General features: G+C 48.4%; 1 protein-coding gene across 9 annotated transcripts in view; it reads left to right on the top strand.

Moving 5' to 3' along the window:
* The window catches only part of LOC130361584 (izumo sperm-egg fusion protein 1-like), a 107,774-nt gene that overhangs the window by 52,582 nt on the left and 37,225 nt on the right, over window positions 1–17,967 (top strand). For 4 of the 9 annotated variants that reach the window (XM_056564771.1, XM_056564774.1, XM_056564770.1 and 1 more), the window contains 4 exons: window positions 7,447–7,554; window positions 16,418–16,658; window positions 16,749–16,823; window positions 16,927–17,040. In XM_056564771.1, coding sequence (XP_056420746.1) covers window positions 7,447–7,554; window positions 16,418–16,658; window positions 16,749–16,823; window positions 16,927–17,040 — 538 coding nt within the window. Of the gene's footprint in view, window positions 1–7,446; window positions 7,555–9,515; window positions 9,658–16,417; window positions 16,659–16,748; window positions 16,824–16,926; window positions 17,041–17,967 lie in introns of those variants that run through there. The other 5 variants (XM_056564776.1, XM_056564778.1, XM_056564773.1 and 2 more) reach the window with 2 other exon arrangements.

Here is a 17,967-nt window from a genome sequence, read left to right as displayed (position 1 = left end):
ACTGGAAATAAAACAATCAAATAGTTTGATATCATCATCAATCAAATTTTTCTCCACCCGTTCCTCAATTACCCTTAGGATTTTCCTTTCTATCTCAGGCATTGGATATCTGGTGACACATTGATATACATTTGTGTCACTAAGTTTTCTATTGGCTTCACTTATGTACTGAGTGCGATCCATGACAACGGTTGCATCGCCTTTGTCTGCCCGTTTTATTATCAACTCTTTGTCATGGACCAACTCTGACAACAATTTAAATTCATCAAGTGTAATGTTCAGATTTTTCTTTCAGTTTCTCAAAATCACACCTCATACAGTCCCCAAATGTGTCCAGAGTGTGTGAGACTACTGTTGGCTGAAACTCACTTTTGTTCCTGAGACCATGATCACAAATATTAAGACTGCTCTGTTTATCAATCTCTCCATTCATATCAGGTGGAGCAGTTTCTTTGTTGTTAAACCACACTTTGAGTTTGTCTTCTTAGAAATTGTGAGAAGTCCAACTCTAGTTCAAAAAAATCAACCTTCTTTCTTGGACAAAAACTGAGTCCCTTGTTGAAAAGTTTAATTTGTTCCTCACTTAATGTTTTTGAAGAGATATTTATCACGGTACTTATTGTTGTCACGATGCCGGCTGGCAGGTAGTGGATCCTCTGTGCCAGAGAGGGATTGGCGTGGACCGTGCTAGTGGACCGGTTCTAAGCCACTACTGGTTTTCACCAGAGCCCGCCGCAAAGCGGGTTGGTCTTGCTGCGGCGGTAGTGACCAGGTCGTATCCACTAGCAACGGCTCACCTCTCTGGCTGCTGAAGATAGGCGCGGTACAAGGGAGTAGGCAGAAGCAAGGTCGGACGTAGCAGAAGGTCGGGGCAGGCAGCAAGGATCGTAGTCAGGGGCAACGGCAGAAGGTCTGGAAACACAGGCAAGGAACACACAAGGAACGCTTTCACTGGCACTAAGGCAACAAGATCCGGCAAGGGAGTGCAAGGGAAGTGAGGTAATATAGGGAAGTGCACAGGTGATTACCCTAATTGGAACCACTGCGCCAATCAGCGGCGCAGTGGCCCTTTAAATCGCAGAGACCCGGCGCGCGCGCGCCCTAGGGAGCGGGGCCGCGCGCGCCGGGACAGAACAGACGGGGAGCGAGTCAGGTAGGGGAGCCGGGGTGCGCATCGCGAGCGGGCGCTACCCGCATCGCGAATCGCATCCCGGCTGGCAGCGGGATCGCAGCGCCCCGGGTCAGAGGACGTGACCGGAGCGCTGCAGCGGAGAGAGTGAAGTGAGCGCTCCGGGGAGGAGCGGGGACCCGGAGCGCTCGGCGTAACAGTACCCCCCCCCTTGGGTCTCCCCCTCTTCTTGGAGCCTGAGAACCTGAGGAGCAGACTTTTGTCAAGGATGTTGTCCTCAGGTTCCCAGGATCTCTCTTCAGGACCACAACCCTCCCAGTCTACTAAAAAAAATTTTTTCCCTCTGACCTTTTTGGCAGCCAAAATTTCCTTGACCGAGAAGACGTCCGAGGAGCCGGAAACAGGAGTGGGAGGAACAGATTTGGGAGAAAAACGGTTGAGGATGAGTGGTTTGAGAAGAGAGACGTGAAAGGCATTAGGGATACGAAGAGAAGGAGGAAGAAGAAGTTTATAAGAGACAGGATTAATTTGACACAGAATTTTGAAAGGACCAAGATAGCGTGGTCCCAACTTGTAGCTAGGGACACGGAAGCGGACATATTTAGCGGAGAGCCATACCTTGTCTCCAGGGGAAAAAACGGGGGGAGCTCTTCTTTTCTTATCCGCGAACCTCTTCATGCGTGAAGAAGCCTGTAAGAGAGAATTTTGGGTCTCTCTCCATATAATGGAAAGGTCACGAGAAATTTCATCCACAGCGGGCAGACCAGAGGGCAAGGGGGTAGGGAGGGGGGGAAGAGGGTGACGGCCGTACACCACGAAAAATGGGGATTTGGAGGAAGATTCAGAGACCCTGAAGTTATACGAGAATTCGGCCCATGGAAGGAGATCTGCCCAGTCATCCTGGCGGGAGGAAACAAAATGTCGCAAATAATCACCCAAGATCTGGTTAATTCTTTCTACTTGTCCATTGGACTGGGGATGATATGCAGAGGAAAAATTTAATTTAATCTTGAGTTGTTTACAGAGAGCCCTCCAGAATTTAGACACGAATTGGACACCTCTATCCGAGACAATCTGCGTAGGCAACCCGTGAAGACGAAAAATGTGTACAAAAAATTGTTTAGCCAACTGAGGCGCAGAAGGAAGACCAGGAAGAGGGATGAAATGTGCCATTTTGGAGAATCGATCAACGACCACCCAAATAACAGTGTTGCCACGGGAAGGGGGTAAATCAGTAATAAAATCCATACCAATCAGAGACCAAGGCTGTTCGGGGACAGGCAGAGGATGAAGAAAACCAGCGGGCTTCTGGCGAGGAGTCTTATCCCGGGCACAGATAGTGCAGGCTCGCACAAAGTCCCCAACATCCGTCTCCAGAGTCGGCCACCAATAGAAGCGGGAGATGAGTTGCACAGATTTCTTGATGCCCGCATGACCTGCGAGATGGGAGGAGTGACCCCATTTGAGGATTCCGAGGCGTTGGCGTGGAGAAACAAAGGTCTTTCCTGGAGGAGTCTGCCTGATGGAGGCAGGAGAAGTAGAGATCAGGCAGTCAGGTGGAATGATGTGTTGCGGAGGGAGATCAACTTCTGAGGCATCCGAGGAACGAGAGAGAGCATCGGCCCTAATGTTCTTATCGGCAGGACGAAAGTGAATCTCAAAATTAAATCGGGCAAAGAACAGAGACCACCGGGCCTGGCGAGGATTCAGCCGTTGGGCAGACTGGAGGTAGGAGAGGTTCTTGTGGTCGGTGTAGATAATAACAGGAAATCTTGATCCCTCCAGCAGATGCCTCCATTCCTCAAGTGCTAACTTAATGGCTAGAAGCTCTCGATCCCCGATGGAGTAGTTCCTCTCCGCTGGAGAGAAGGTCCTAGAGAAAAAACCACAAGTGACAGCATGCCCGGAAGAATTTTTTTGTAGAAGAACAGCTCCAGCTCCCACTGAGGAGGCATCAACCTCCAATAGGAAGGGTTTGGAAGGGTCAGGTCTGGAGAGCACGGGAGCCGAAGAAAAGGCAGACTTGAGTCGTTTAAAGGCGTCTTCTGCTTGAGGAGGCCAGGACTTGGGATCAGCATTTTTTTTGGTTAAAGCCACGATAGGAGCCACAATGGTAGAAAAATGTGGAATAAATTGCCTGTAATAATTGGCGAACCCCAAAAAGCGTTGGATAGCACGGAGTCCGGAGGGGCGTGGCCAATCTAAGACGGCAGAGAGTTTGTCTGGATCCATCTGTAGTCCCTGGCCAGAGACCAAATATCCTAGAAAAGGAAGAGATTGGCATTCAAACAGACATTTCTCAATTTTGGCATAGAGTTGGTTGTCACGAAGTCTCTGAAGAACCATACGGACATGCTGGCGGTGTTCTTCTAGATTGGCAGAAAAAATTAGGATATCGTCCAGATATACAACAACACAGGAGTATAACAGATCACGAAAAATTTCATTGACAAAGTCTTGGAAGACGGCAGGGGCATTGCACAGTCCAAAGGGCATGACCAGATACTCAAAGTGTCCATCTCTGGTGTTAAATGCCGTTTTCCACTCGTCCCCCTCTCTGATGCGGATGAGGTTATAGGCGCCTCTTAAGTCCAATTTAGTGAAGATGTGGGCACCTTGGAGGCGATCAAAGAGTTCAGAGATGAGGGGTAAGGGGTAGCGGTTCTTAACCGTGATTTTATTAAGACCGCGGTAGTCAATGCAAGGACGTAGGGAGCCATCTTTTTTGGACACAAAGAAAAATCCGGCTCCGGCAGGAGAGGAGGATTTACGGATAAAGCCCTTTTTTAGATTCTCCTGGACGTATTCGGACATGGCAAGAGTCTCTGGGGCAGAGAGAGGATAAATTCTGCCCCGGGGTGGAGTAGTGCCCGGGAGGAGGTCGATAGGGCAATCATAAGGCCTGTGAGGAGGTAGAGTCTCAGCTTGTTTTTTGCAGAAAACATCCGCGAAGTCCATATAGGCCTTAGGGAGACCGGTTACAGGAGGAACCACAGAGTTACGGCAAGGGTTACTGGGAACCGGTTTTAGACAGTTCTTGGAACAAGAGGACCCCCAACTCTTGATCTCCCCAGTGGACCAATCCAGGGTTGGGGAATGAAGTTGAAGCCAGGGAAGTCCAAGGAGAATTTCTGAGGTGCAATTGGGGAGGACCAAAAGTTCAATCCTCTCATGATGAGATCCGATGCTCATAAGAAGGGGCTCCGTGCGGAAACGTATGGTACAGTCCAATCTTTCATTATTTACACAATTGATGTAGAGGGGTCTGGCGAGACTGGTCACCGGGATGTTGAACCTGTTGACGAGAGAGGCCAAAATAAAATTTCCTGCAGATCCAGAGTCCAAGAAGGCCACAGCAGGGAAGGAGAAGGCAGAGGCAGACATCCGCACAGGCACTGTAAGACGTGGAGAAGCAGAGTAGACATCAAGGACTGTCTCACCTTTGTGCGGAGTCAGCGTACGTCTTTCCAGGCGGGGAGGACGGATAGGACAATCCCTCAGGAAGTGTTCGGTACTAGCACAGTACAGGCAGAGGTTCTCCATACGGCGTCGTGTCCTCTCTTGAGGTGTCAGGCGAGACCGGTCGACCTGCATAGCCTCCACGGCGGAAGGCACAAGAACAGATTGCAGGGGACCAGAGGAGAGAGGAGCCGAGGAGGAGAAACGCCTCGTGCGAACAGAGTCCATATCTTGGCGGAGTTCCTGACGCCTTTCGGAAAAACGCATGTCAATGCGAGTGGCTAGGTGAATAAGTTCATGTAGATTAGCAGGAATTTCTCGTGCGGCCAGAACATCTTTAATGTTGCTGGATAGGCCTTTTTTGAAGGTCGCGCAGAGGGCCTCATTATTCCAGGACAATTCTGAAGCAAGTGTACGGAACTGTACGGCATACTCGCCAACGGAAGAATTACCCTGGACCAGGTTCAACAGGGCAGTCTCAGCAGAAGAGGCTCGGGCAGGTTCCTCAAAGACACTTCGGATTTCCGAGAAGAAGGAGTGTACAGAGGCAGTGACGGGGTCATTGCGGTCCCAGAGCGGTGTGGCCCATGACAGGGCTTTTCCGGACAGAAGACTGACTACGAAAGCCACCTTAGACCTTTCAGTGGGAAACAGGTCCGACATCATCTCCAGATGCAGGGAACATTGGGAAAGAAAGCCACGGCAAAACTTAGAGTCCCCATCAAATTTATCCGGCAAGGATAAGCGTATCCCAGGAGCGGCCACTCGCTGCGGAGGAGGTGCAGGAGCTGGCGGAGGAGATGACTGCTGAAGCTGTGGTAGTAACTGTTGTAGCATAACGGTCAGTTGAGACAGCTGTTGGCCTTGTTGCGCTATCTGTTGTGACTGCTGGGCGACCACCGTGGTGAGGTCAGCGACAACTGGCAGAGGAACTTCAGCGGGATCCATGGCCGGATCTACTGTCACGATGCCGGCTGGCAGGTAGTGGATCCTCTGTGCCAGAGAGGGATTGGCGTGGACCGTGCTAGTGGACCGGTTCTAAGCCACTACTGGTTTTCACCAGAGCCCGCCGCAAAGCGGGTTGGTCTTGCTGCGGCGGTAGTGACCAGGTCGTATCCACTAGCAACGGCTCACCTCTCTGGCTGCTGAAGATAGGCGCGGTACAAGGGAGTAGGCAGAAGCAAGGTCGGACGTAGCAGAAGGTCGGGGCAGGCAGCAAGGATCGTAGTCAGGGGCAACGGCAGAAGGTCTGGAAACACAGGCAAGGAACACACAAGGAACGCTTTCACTGGCACTAAGGCAACAAGATCCGGCAAGGGAGTGCAAGGGAAGTGAGGTAATATAGGGAAGTGCACAGGTGATTACCCTAATTGGAACCACTGCGCCAATCAGCGGCGCAGTGGCCCTTTAAATCGCAGAGACCCGGCGCGCGCGCGCCCTAGGGAGCGGGGCCGCGCGCGCCGGGACAGAACAGACGGGGAGCGAGTCAGGTAGGGGAGCCGGGGTGCGCATCGCGAGCGGGCGCTACCCGCATCGCGAATCGCATCCCGGCTGGCAGCGGGATCGCAGCGCCCCGGGTCAGAGGACGTGACCGGAGCGCTGCAGCGGAGAGAGTGAAGTGAGCGCTCCGGGGAGGAGCGGGGACCCGGAGCGCTCGGCGTAACAATTGTCTCTTGTTTGCAGATTTGTTCTGTGGGTTCTTGCGGCTTCTTGTTCTTCCTGGTCCTTGGTGCTTCCTTTCTCCCCTCCTGTGTTGTCCACTTCGGGTTTTCTTTGTCCTAAAAAAGTAAGAAAATTTGTATCATCCACATTTTACAATGCATTTCTGCCTCTAGGTGTTTCTGGGGTTTGTCTAGGGTGCTTGTTTCTTTTTGGATAAGTAAATGTAACTCCCCAGTTATATACTATGCCTGTGGCATAATCTTGTGCATCCCAGGGCAACTTACTCTTCTTAACATCTTCTAATTCGCTTCAGTGTTTCAGCAGAAATTCATTTTGTTTGGTAAACAGATTATCACACTCATTATTTGGCATAGAATTCTTGATTAAGGACTCTACTTCAGTAACTGATTTTTTTACACTGGATATATCCTGCTGTAGAAATCCAATCTGGAGTAATATCAAATCAAGGGCATATTTGTTTGAGATTTATATTTCTGACAAAAGTCCATATCATTCATATATCATATCATGTGCTTGCTCTTGTCTTTGAACGCATACCCCTAGGTATGCGTTGGGTTCTATGATACTCGGCTAACATAGTTAAATGCAACTGAAGACTCAATAATTTCTTAGTAATAGCTTCATATGTAAAAAGGCAGAATCTTCAGAGACTCCTGCCAGAATCCTAGCCGCATCTGCATCAGTATAAGAGAAAACACTATTGGTAGATGTAGGTAACATACCAGGAGTGATAGTAGAAATATCAAATGGCGAATCCATCTTTACTCACGTAGGTGGACATCACAGGAGGGTGCACATTCCAGGACCTTCAAACAGCAAATAGGGAATAGAACAGCACACCTGAAACAATGCCAGATAGAGGTTTGGTGCACGCAGCTTCTGGGGCTGTGGTCAAAAGCCCACCATTTGAATACAAAAAGAAAATCTTGCAGCAGCACACAGATGAAGTGAAAAAAGAGTGATTTAATCCATAAAAAGTGTTTTCACAGCAAGCGACGTTTCGACTAGACTCTCCTAGTCTTTTTCAAACAGTGCACATTCACAAGGTATTCACACATATAAATAGGGGTACCAATCAACTGATTGGGGTGGAGAAAAATTTGATTGATAATGATACCAAATAGTATTTGATTGTTTTATTTCCAGTTACTCCTCTCCTTTATTTGTTACCCAAGGTCCACAAAGATCGGAGAAGCCCGCCGGGGAGACCCATTGTTTCGGGCCAAAATTCAGTTACTTCCCGGATCTCCATGTTTCTGGAAAGGATTCTAAGAAAATTTGTGGTGGGTACTAGATCTTATATCTGTGACATGGGTATTTTCTTGTAAAAATTTTCAAATTTGATTTTGCCAAGTGGGGCTTATGTGGCCTCTTTTGATGTTGTGAGCCTCTACACCTCCATCCAACATGATGGAGGTGTAGAGGCTGTGAGACTTCCATTGGTAAATGCAGGGTTTTCAGATGTGAAAGTGGATTTTGTCACGTTGCTCCTCAGATTGGTCCTCGAGAATAATTATTTTATATTTGACGATAAATTCTATGTACAGAAACAGGGGACCGCTATGGGGAGCAACGTGGCACCCACATATGCAAACATCTATGTGGCCCACCTTGAGGAGGCGTCAATCTACGTATCCCACCACTTCAGGCATGTCTTGAAGTGGTGGAGATATATTGATGACGTCTTCCTCATTTGGGTGGGAACAGAGACAGAATTGACTGAATTCCACAACTACTTGAAAACCATCGACAGAGACATTAAGTTCACATTGACATCTTCGACTGACTTTGTGAGTTTCTTAGATGTAAAGGTTATAGTGAGAGACAACCGTATAGAGACTGACCTTTACACGAAGGAGACTGACAGCAATACCCTTCTGACATTCAACAGTTGCCATCCACGAGCAATGGTGGAAAGTCTACCTTACAGCCAGCTGTTGAGGGCCAGAAGGATAGTAAAGGATGAGGAGAGATTTAATGTGGCGGTGGAAAAAATGGTGATAACTTCCTCGAAAGGGGCTATCCACAACAACTGGTTCTCAGACAGAAAGAAAGAGTTGTCAAGGGAATGACTAAATGGAAAAGTGACATCTCTAACTCTTGTATACCATTCGTGTTCACACATCCCACTACAGGAGCTGCATATTCTATCAAATTTTACATGACGTGTGACACCTCGTATGTCATGTATGTGCTGTGGTGCCCATGTGGCCTCCTCTATGTGGGGGAGACCACATGGGACCTAAATACCAATTTAAATCAGCATCGTCACTCAATCAGGAAGAAAAAGATGGATCTTCCTGTTTCAAGTCATTTTACTAAGAAGGGACATGGAGAACGAGATTTGAGGTTCATGATCTTGGATCATATTCCGATATTGAAGAGAGGTGGTGACAGATAAGTCATCCTCAAAAAATTTGAATTGAGATGGATTTTTATGCTAAATTCTTTGAAGCCAAATGGGTTAAATGTGGATCTTAAAACCTCCACAAGGATATTGAATAGGTAGTTTCAGAAGGGGCCATTGTTAGTTTTATTTAGTCATGTCTGTATTGGTATATTTCTGCACATTCCTTGGGGCTAGAGTTATTAACTATTTTTTTTATTTTTTTTACTGCAGATATTGAGGAGACATCCTACACTTTAAATTTTGGTGATTTTGTGTTTAGTAAATTGTATTAATCCTATGTATGTTATCAGTGAATTCTGGGTTCAGGCTTTTTTTTTGAAAAATATAACTTTCTTGTGGTGTCAGGCATATCTCTGCTGGGGTGAACACAAGCTGTTATACATAGAGACCCTTTGACAGACTTATCTGGTCAGTGGGGTGTGTATGTATGTCCGTATGAGTGTTCTATATGATCTATGGACACGTTTGTCAGTTCATTCCCGTGATGGGGTATGAGCAGACAACTTGAGCCATGTTTGATCACAGGTAAAAGAAACTGCGGGTTGACTCTTTGGACCAACCATAAAAAAGTGGGAGACCGGGTTTCTGTGCCCACAGATATAGGGGTACAAGTGGCGTCTCTTTATTGAGATACACATTGGGACCCTAAACATAAAGAGTGAAAAGATCCTTGGTATGCAGAGAAATGCACTCCTGATTGGACATTACAATATTGTCATACCTGGGTTACTATTACTACAGTGTGGGCAGGGTTGCCCTTAGTAGACATGATGCCTGTGAGTTCTTATCTTCAATACACAGATACGCATGGCGGTCACATGAGTAACGCGATCAGACGTGCAAGCTGATTGGCTATAGGAACTGTGAACCCGGAAGCCGCTGTATATACTATGGACACCAAATGTGTATATGTGCGCAAGCGCAGATACGTTGTTATGATGCCGATATCGGTCTAAATTCATCTTTGCAGCATCGGGTGAGTGTTTGGCTATCTCTGCCTCTCTAATCATAATGAGAATGTTTACAGAAGGGTTTTGTTTACATAGTTTCAGCAGTACTGGCTTTTAACTATATTAACTGTACTCGAGCACAATGTTTCTTATACACTGTAAATGTCACGATGCCGGCTGGCAGGTAGTGGACCCTCTGTGCCAGAGAGGGATTGGCGTGGACCGTGCTAGTGGACCGGTTCTAAGCCACTACTGGTTTTCACCAGAGCCCGCCGCAAAGCGGGATGGTCTTGCTGCGGCGGTAGTGACCAGGTCGTATCCACTAGCAACGGCTCACCTCTCTGGCTGCTGAAGATAGGCGCGGTACAAGGGAGTAGGCAGAAGCAAGGTCGGACGTAGCAGAAGGTCGGGGCAGGCAGCAAGGATCGTAGTCAGGGGCAACGGCAGAAGGTCTGGAAACACAGGCAAGGAACACACAAGGAACGCTTTCACTGGCACTAAGGCAACAAGATCCGGCAAGGGAGTGCAAGGGAAGTGAGGTAATATAGGGAAGTGCACAGGTGAAAACCCTAATTGGAACCACTGCGCCAATCAGCGGCGCAGTGGCCCTTTAAATCGCAGAGACCCGGCGCGCGCGCGCCCTAGGGAGCGGGGCCGCGCGCGCCGGGACAGAACAGACGGGGAGCGAGTCAGGTAGGGGAGCCGGGGTGCGCATCGCGAGCGGGCGCTACCCGCATCGCGAATCGCATCCCGGCTGGCAGCAGGATCGCAGCGCCCCGGGTCAGAGGACGTGACCGGAGCGCTGCAGCGGAGGGAGTGAAGCGAGCGCTCCGGGGAGGAGCGGGGACCCGGAGCGCTCGGCGTAACAGTACCCCCCCCCTTGGGTCTCCCCCTCTTCTTGGAGCCTGAGAACCTGAGGAGCAGACTTTTGTCAAGGATGTTGTCCTCAGGTTCCCAGGATCTCTCTTCAGGACCACAACCCTCCCAGTCTACTAAAAAAAAATTTTTCCCTCTGACCTTTTTGGCAGCCAAAATTTCCTTGACCGAGAAGACGTCCGAGGAGCCGGAAACAGGAGTGGGAGGAACAGATTTGGGAGAAAAACGGTTGAGGATGAGTGGTTTGAGAAGAGAGACGTGAAAGGCATTAGGGATACGAAGAGAAGGAGGAAGAAGAAGTTTATAAGAGACAGGATTAATTTGACACAAAATTTTGAAAGGACCAAGATAGCGTGGTCCCAACTTGTAGCTAGGGACACGGAAGCGGACATATTTAGCGGAGAGCCATACCTTGTCTCCAGGGGAAAAAACGGGGGGAGCTCTTCTTTTCTTATCCGCGAACCTCTTCATGCGTGAAGAAGCCTGTAAGAGAGAATTTTGGGTCTCTCTCCATATAATGGAAAGGTCACGAGAAATTTCATCCACAGCGGGCAGACCAGAGGGCAAGGGGGTAGGGAGGGGGGGAAGAGGGTGACGGCCGTACACCACGAAAAATGGGGATTTGGAGGAAGATTCAGAGACCCTGAAGTTATACGAAAATTCGGCCCATGGAAGGAGATCTGCCCAGTCATCCTGGCGGGAGGAAACAAAATGTCGCAAATAATCACCCAGGATCTGGTTAATTCTTTCTACTTGTCCATTGGACTGGGGATGATATGCAGAGGAAAAATTTAATTTAATCTTGAGTTGTTTACAGAGAGCCCTCCAGAATTTAGACACGAATTGGACCCCTCTATCCGAGACAATCTGCGTAGGCAACCCGTGAAGACGAAAAATGTGTACAAAAAATTGTTTAGCCAACTGAGGCGCAGAAGGAAGACCAGGAAGAGGGATGAAATGTGCCATTTTGGAGAATCGATCAACGACCACCCAAATAACGGTGTTGCCACGGGAAGGGGGTAAATCAGTAATAAAATCCATACCAATCAGAGACCAAGGCTGTTCGGGGACAGGCAGAGGATGAAGAAAACCAGCGGGCTTCTGGCGAGGAGTCTTATCCCGGGCACAGATAGTGCAGGCTCGCACAAAGTCCCCAACATCCGTCTCCAGAGTCGGCCACCAATAGAAGCGGGAGATGAGTTGCACAGATTTCTTGATGCCCGCATGACCTGCGAGATGGGAGGAGTGACCCCATTTGAGGATTCCGAGGCGTTGGCGTGGAGAAACAAAGGTCTTTCCTGGAGGAGTCTGCCTGATGGAGGCAGGAGAAGTGGAGATCAGGCAGTCAGGTGGAATGATGTGTTGCGGAGGGAGATCAACTTCTGAGGCATCCGAGGAACGAGAGAGAGCATCGGCCCTAATGTTCTTATCGGCAGGACGAAAGTGAATCTCAAAATTAAATCGGGCAAAGAACAGAGACCACCGGGCCTGGCGAGGATTCAGCCGTTGGGCCGACTGGAGGTAGGAGAGGTTCTTGTGGTCGGTGTAGATAATAACAGGAAATCTTGATCCCTCCAGCAGATGCCTCCATTCCTCAAGTGCTAATTTAATGGCTAGAAGCTCTCGATCCCCGATGGAGTAGTTCCTCTCCGCTGGAGAGAAGGTCCTAGAGAAAAAACCACAAGTGACAGCATGCCCGGAAGGATTTTTTTGTAGAAGAACAGCTCCAGCTCCTACTGAGGAGGCATCAACCTCCAATAGGAAGGGTTTGGAAGGGTCAGGTCTGGAGAGCACGGGAGCCGAAGAAAAGGCAGACTTGAGTCGTTTAAAGGAGTCTTCTGCTTGAGGAGGCCAGGACTTGGGATCAGCATTTTTCTTGGTTAAAGCCACGATAGGAGCCACAATGGTAGAAAAATGTGGAATAAATTGCCTGTAATAATTGGCGAACCCCAAAAAGCGTTGGATAGCACGGAGTCCGGAGGGGCGTGGCCAATTTAAGACGGCAGAGAGTTTGTCTGGATCCATCTGTAGTCCCTGGCCAGAGACCAAATATCCTAGAAAAGGAAGAGATTGGCATTCAAACAGACATTTCTCAATTTTGGCATAGAGTTGGTTATCACGAAGTCTCTGAAGAACCATACGGACATGCTGGCGGTGTTCTTCTAGATTGGCAGAAAAAATTAGGATATCGTCCAGATATACCACAACACAGGAGTATAACAGATCACGAAAAATTTCATTGACAAAGTCTTGGAAGACGGCAGGGGCATTGCACAGTCCAAAGGGCATGACCAGATACTCAAAGTGTCCATCTCTGGTGTTAAATGCCGTTTTCCACTCGTCCCCCTCTCTGATGCGGATGAGGTTATAGGCGCCTCTTAAGTCCAATTTAGTGAAGATGTGGGCACCTTGGAGGCGATCAAAGAGTTCAGAGATGAGGGGTAAGGGGTAGCGGTTCTTAACCGTGATTTTATTAAGACCGCGGTAGTCAATGCAAGGACGTAGGGAGCCATCTTTTTTGGACACAAAGAAAAATCCGGCTCCGGCAGGAGAGGAGGATTTACGGATAAAGCCCTTTTTTAGATTCTCCTGGACGTATTCGGACATGGCAAGAGTCTCTGGGGCAGAGAGAGGATAAATTCTGCCCCGGGGTGGAGAAGTACCCGGGAGGAGGTCGATAGGGCAATCATAAGGCCTGTGAGGAGGTAGAGTCTCAGCTTGTTTTTTGCAGAAAACATCCGCGAAGTCCATATAGGCCTTAGGGAGACCGGTTACTGGAGGAACCACAGAGTTACGGCAAGGGTTACTGGGAACCGGTTTTAGACAGTTCTTGGAACAAGAGGACCCCCAACTCTTGATCTCCCCAGTGGACCAATCCAGGGTTGGGGAATGAAGTTGAAGCCAGGGAAGTCCAAGGAGAATCTCCGAGGTGCAATTGGGGAGGACCAAAAGTTCAATCCTCTCATGATGAGATCCGATGCTCATAAGAAGGGGCTCCGTGCGGAAACGTATGGTACAGTCCAATCTTTCATTATTTACACAATTGATGTAGAGGGGTCTGGCGAGACTGGTCACTGGGATGTTGAACCTGTTGACGAGAGAGGCCAAAATAAAATTTCCTGCAGATCCAGAGTCCAAGAAGGCCACTGTAGAGAAGGAGAAGGCAGAGGCAGACATCCGCACAGGCACAGTAAGACGTGGAGAAGCAGAGTAGACATCAAGGACTGTCTCACCTTTGTGCGGAGTCAGCGTACGTCTTTCCAGGCGGGGAGGACGGATAGGACAATCCCTCAGGAAGTGTTCGGTACTAGCACAGTACAGGCAGAGGTTCTCCATACGGCGTCGTGTCCTCTCTTGAGGTGTCAGGCGAGACCGGTCGACCTGCATAGCCTCCACGGCGGGAGGCACAGGAACAGATTGCAGGGGACCAGAGGAGAGAGGAGCCGAGGAGACGAAACGCCTCGTGCGAACAGAGTCCATATCTTGGCGGAGTTCCTGACGCCTTTCAGAAAAACGCATGTCAATGCGAGTGGCTAGGTGAATAAGTTCATGTAGATTAGCAGGAATTTCTCGTGCGGCCAGAACATCTTTAATGTTGCTGGATAGGCCTTTTTTGAAGGTCGCGCAGAGGGCCTCATTATTCCAGGACAATTCTGAAGCAAGTGTACGGAATTGTACGGCATACTCGCCAACGGAAGAATTACCCTGGACCAGGTTCAACAGGGCAGTCTCAGCAGAAGAGGCTCGGGCAGGTTCCTCAAAGACACTTCGGATTTCCGAGAAGAAGGAGTGTACAGAGGCAGTGACGGGGTCATTGCGGTCCCAGAGCGGTGTGGCCCATGACAGGGCTTTTCCGGACAGAAGACTGACTACGAAAGCCACCTTAGACCTTTCAGTGGGAAACAGGTCCGACATCATCTCCAGATGCAGGGAACATTGGGAAAGAAAGCCACGGCAAAACTTAGAGTCCCCATCAAATTTATCCGGCAAGGATAAGCGTATCCCAGGAGCGGCCACTCGCTGCGGAGGAGGTGCAGGAGCTGGCGGAGGAGATGACTGCTGAAGCTGTGGTAGCAACTGTTGTAGCATAACGGTCAGTTGAGACAGCTGTTGGCCTTGTTGCGCTATCTGTTGTGACTGCTGGGCGACCACCGTGGTGAGGTCAGCGACAACTGGCAGAGGAACTTCAGCGGGATCCATGGCCGGATCTACTGTCACGATGCCGGCTGGCAGGTAGTGGACCCTCTGTGCCAGAGAGGGATTGGCGTGGACCGTGCTAGTGGACCGGTTCTAAGCCACTACTGGTTTTCACCAGAGCCCGCCGCAAAGCGGGATGGTCTTGCTGCGGCGGTAGTGACCAGGTCGTATCCACTAGCAACGGCTCACCTCTCTGGCTGCTGAAGATAGGCGCGGTACAAGGGAGTAGGCAGAAGCAAGGTCGGACGTAGCAGAAGGTCGGGGCAGGCAGCAAGGATCGTAGTCAGGGGCAACGGCAGAAGGTCTGGAAACACAGGCAAGGAACACACAAGGAACGCTTTCACTGGCACTAAGGCAACAAGATCCGGCAAGGGAGTGCAAGGGAAGTGAGGTAATATAGGGAAGTGCACAGGTGAAAACCCTAATTGGAACCACTGCGCCAATCAGCGGCGCAGTGGCCCTTTAAATCGCAGAGACCCGGCGCGCGCGCGCCCTAGGGAGCGGGGCCGCGCGCGCCGGGACAGAACAGACGGGGAGCGAGTCAGGTAGGGGAGCCGGGGTGCGCATCGCGAGCGGGCGCTACCCGCATCGCGAATCGCATCCCGGCTGGCAGCAGGATCGCAGCGCCCCGGGTCAGAGGACGTGACCGGAGCGCTGCAGCGGAGGGAGTGAAGCGAGCGCTCCGGGGAGGAGCGGGGACCCGGAGCGCTCGGCGTAACAGTAAAGCACTATGCACTTTTTTAATATATGCACTTTATTTATGATGTTAACATGAAATGGATCAACTGATACCTTGTGGATGTGCACTGGAGAGCCTAGTCGAAACGTCACTTTATCTGTGTGCTGCTGCAAGATTTTCTTTATATATATATATATATATATATATATATATATATATATGTGTTAAATACAGTGACCCCCCTGACCTATGATGGCCCCGACATATGATAATTTCAACATACGATGGCCTCTCAGAGGCCATCGCATGTTGAAGGCAGCATCAACATACGATGCTTTTGTATGTTGGGGCCTTCACATAAACGGTTATCTGGCAGCGCAGACTACTTCAGCTGGCGCCAGATAGCCGTTTAAGTTGCCCCATGTGGTCCGGTGACGATCACTTACATGTCCCCGGCGCTCTGGACCGTCCTCTTCGGGATCTCCTGCATCGTTCTCGCTCTCCATTGTCGTGATCACGTCGCTGCGATAAGGAACAACGATCCCGGGCAGCGGAAACGATCTGAAGCGGCAGGGACACCACGGGGACGCGACAACAGCGATGGACGGTGACATCTAGGGCAGCGGTGACGGTCCGGAGTGGCAGAGACAGGTGAGTATACCTTCCTATATTTAACATTGCATGGATCCCTCAACATACGATGGTTTCAACAAACGATGGTTCATTTAGAACGAATTACCATCGTATGTTGAGGGACCACTGTATTATAATAGTGGCACCAACCCATAGAATATAGGTGTAAATGTACTTGCATGGGAAAAAAATGGGGGATACATTCACATATCTACAATGGGGTCCAGCCATTTCTAGTTATGCCACTATGCAACACTATGATTTCAACAACTGGTCAGGTGAAGTGAACTGGTTACAACCAGTTGAATTCCCACCTCTTTTTATGACATTACTTCTTGATGATGTTATATGATGATGACATTTTCCCCTAGGACAGCAATTACAAAAAAAATTCTTTATAGTTGTCAGGTTGCATCACGACCATGATGTGGCTTCTGCCACTGATCACGTCCATCCTCATCTCTGAATCCCTATGCTGTATAACATGCGACCAAAGAGGGAAAGATGCAATGGAAACATTGACCATCCTGATCCAAAGCCATCTGCCTGAAGATCTAGAGGCCGGAAATAACATCACACAGATATATGAAGCTGCAGAGAGAAAGTTTCTGGACTACCTGGGGAATGAAGTCGGGATGATGGGTAATTCTTTTTTACTATTAGTATTATTTCCATATGGAGATTCATGAAAATAGATGATGAAAGATGAAATCTGATGTATTTTCCTTTTAGATACATTTGCCATATCTACCCTTGTGTCCGAGTATCAAAAATCTGTGGACACCATCAATGCTACAGAGGTTGAAGGTAAATAGAGAAATTTTCATGTAGATAAAAAGTCCACAAAGTCAATAAATAGATACTGATAGTGAGTTCTATCATCTGATATTGTTATTGTCATTTATTCTAGAGGAACTTATTCTAGAGGAACTTATTTCAGAGGAACAACTTATTCCCATCATAAAACATCACTTCCAAGACCTGATGGAAAAAACTGAGGTCATCATCCAGGACCTAGAAAAACGTAATGGAATTATTTCTGTCTATATACATATACCAGCATTACTCCTATTACCTTTAGATTCTTTTCAGACATGAGTTCGGCATGTTTTTATTTTTATTTTATTTATTTATTTTTGCATAACCAAAATATTTTAAATATTTTGTTGGAGATTTATCATTGTTCTAAAAAACAAATGTAATAAAAAAAAAAATATATATATATATATATATATATATATATATATATATATATATATATATATCTGAATAAGTAAGAGAGGACAGGCCAGTCACAGCGTATCCTTCGGAATTAACCCTGTCGGGCAGGTGCTCGAACAGTCCCGTGGCTTGGTGGGGTGCAAAGCGTGGAACAGCAGACAACTAGTATAAAGCATCAAGTAAAGAAAAACGCTGCAACTCACCACCTTCAAGCTCTGCTTTAATTGTCGTCACAATCGTCAGTACAGGTGCAACTTGCGGTGAATCGACATCGGGGCTGGATAAAGGGGAGGGAGGGTAGAGTGGACGCTGCGGGGAGGTCCCTAGACGACCAGCTAGCTTCGCATCAAATGATGCTTCTTCCGGTCTAGGCCGGAAGAAGCATCATTTGATGCGAAACTAGCTGGTCGTCTAGGGACCTCCCCACAGCGTCAACTCTACCCTCTCTCCCCCGTATCCTGCCCCGATGTCGATTCACCGCAAGTTGCACCTGTACTGACGATTGTGACGACAATTAAAGCAGAGCTTGAAGGTGGTGAGTTGCAACGTTTTCCTTTACTTGATGCTTTATATATATATATATATATATATATATATATATATATATATGTATATATATATGCATATATATATATATATATATATATATATATATATATATATATATATATATAGTGTATTATTCCTATTTCTGCTGTTAAGAGTTACACTGACAAAAGCATAGTACAGC

This window comes from Hyla sarda, chromosome 3 (assembly GCF_029499605.1).
Source record: "Hyla sarda isolate aHylSar1 chromosome 3, aHylSar1.hap1, whole genome shotgun sequence".
Lineage (NCBI taxonomy): Eukaryota > Metazoa > Chordata > Amphibia > Anura > Hylidae > Hyla > Hyla sarda.
The sequence above is the reverse complement of the archived record's forward strand: the minus strand, read 5'-3'. Positions and strand labels throughout refer to the sequence as shown.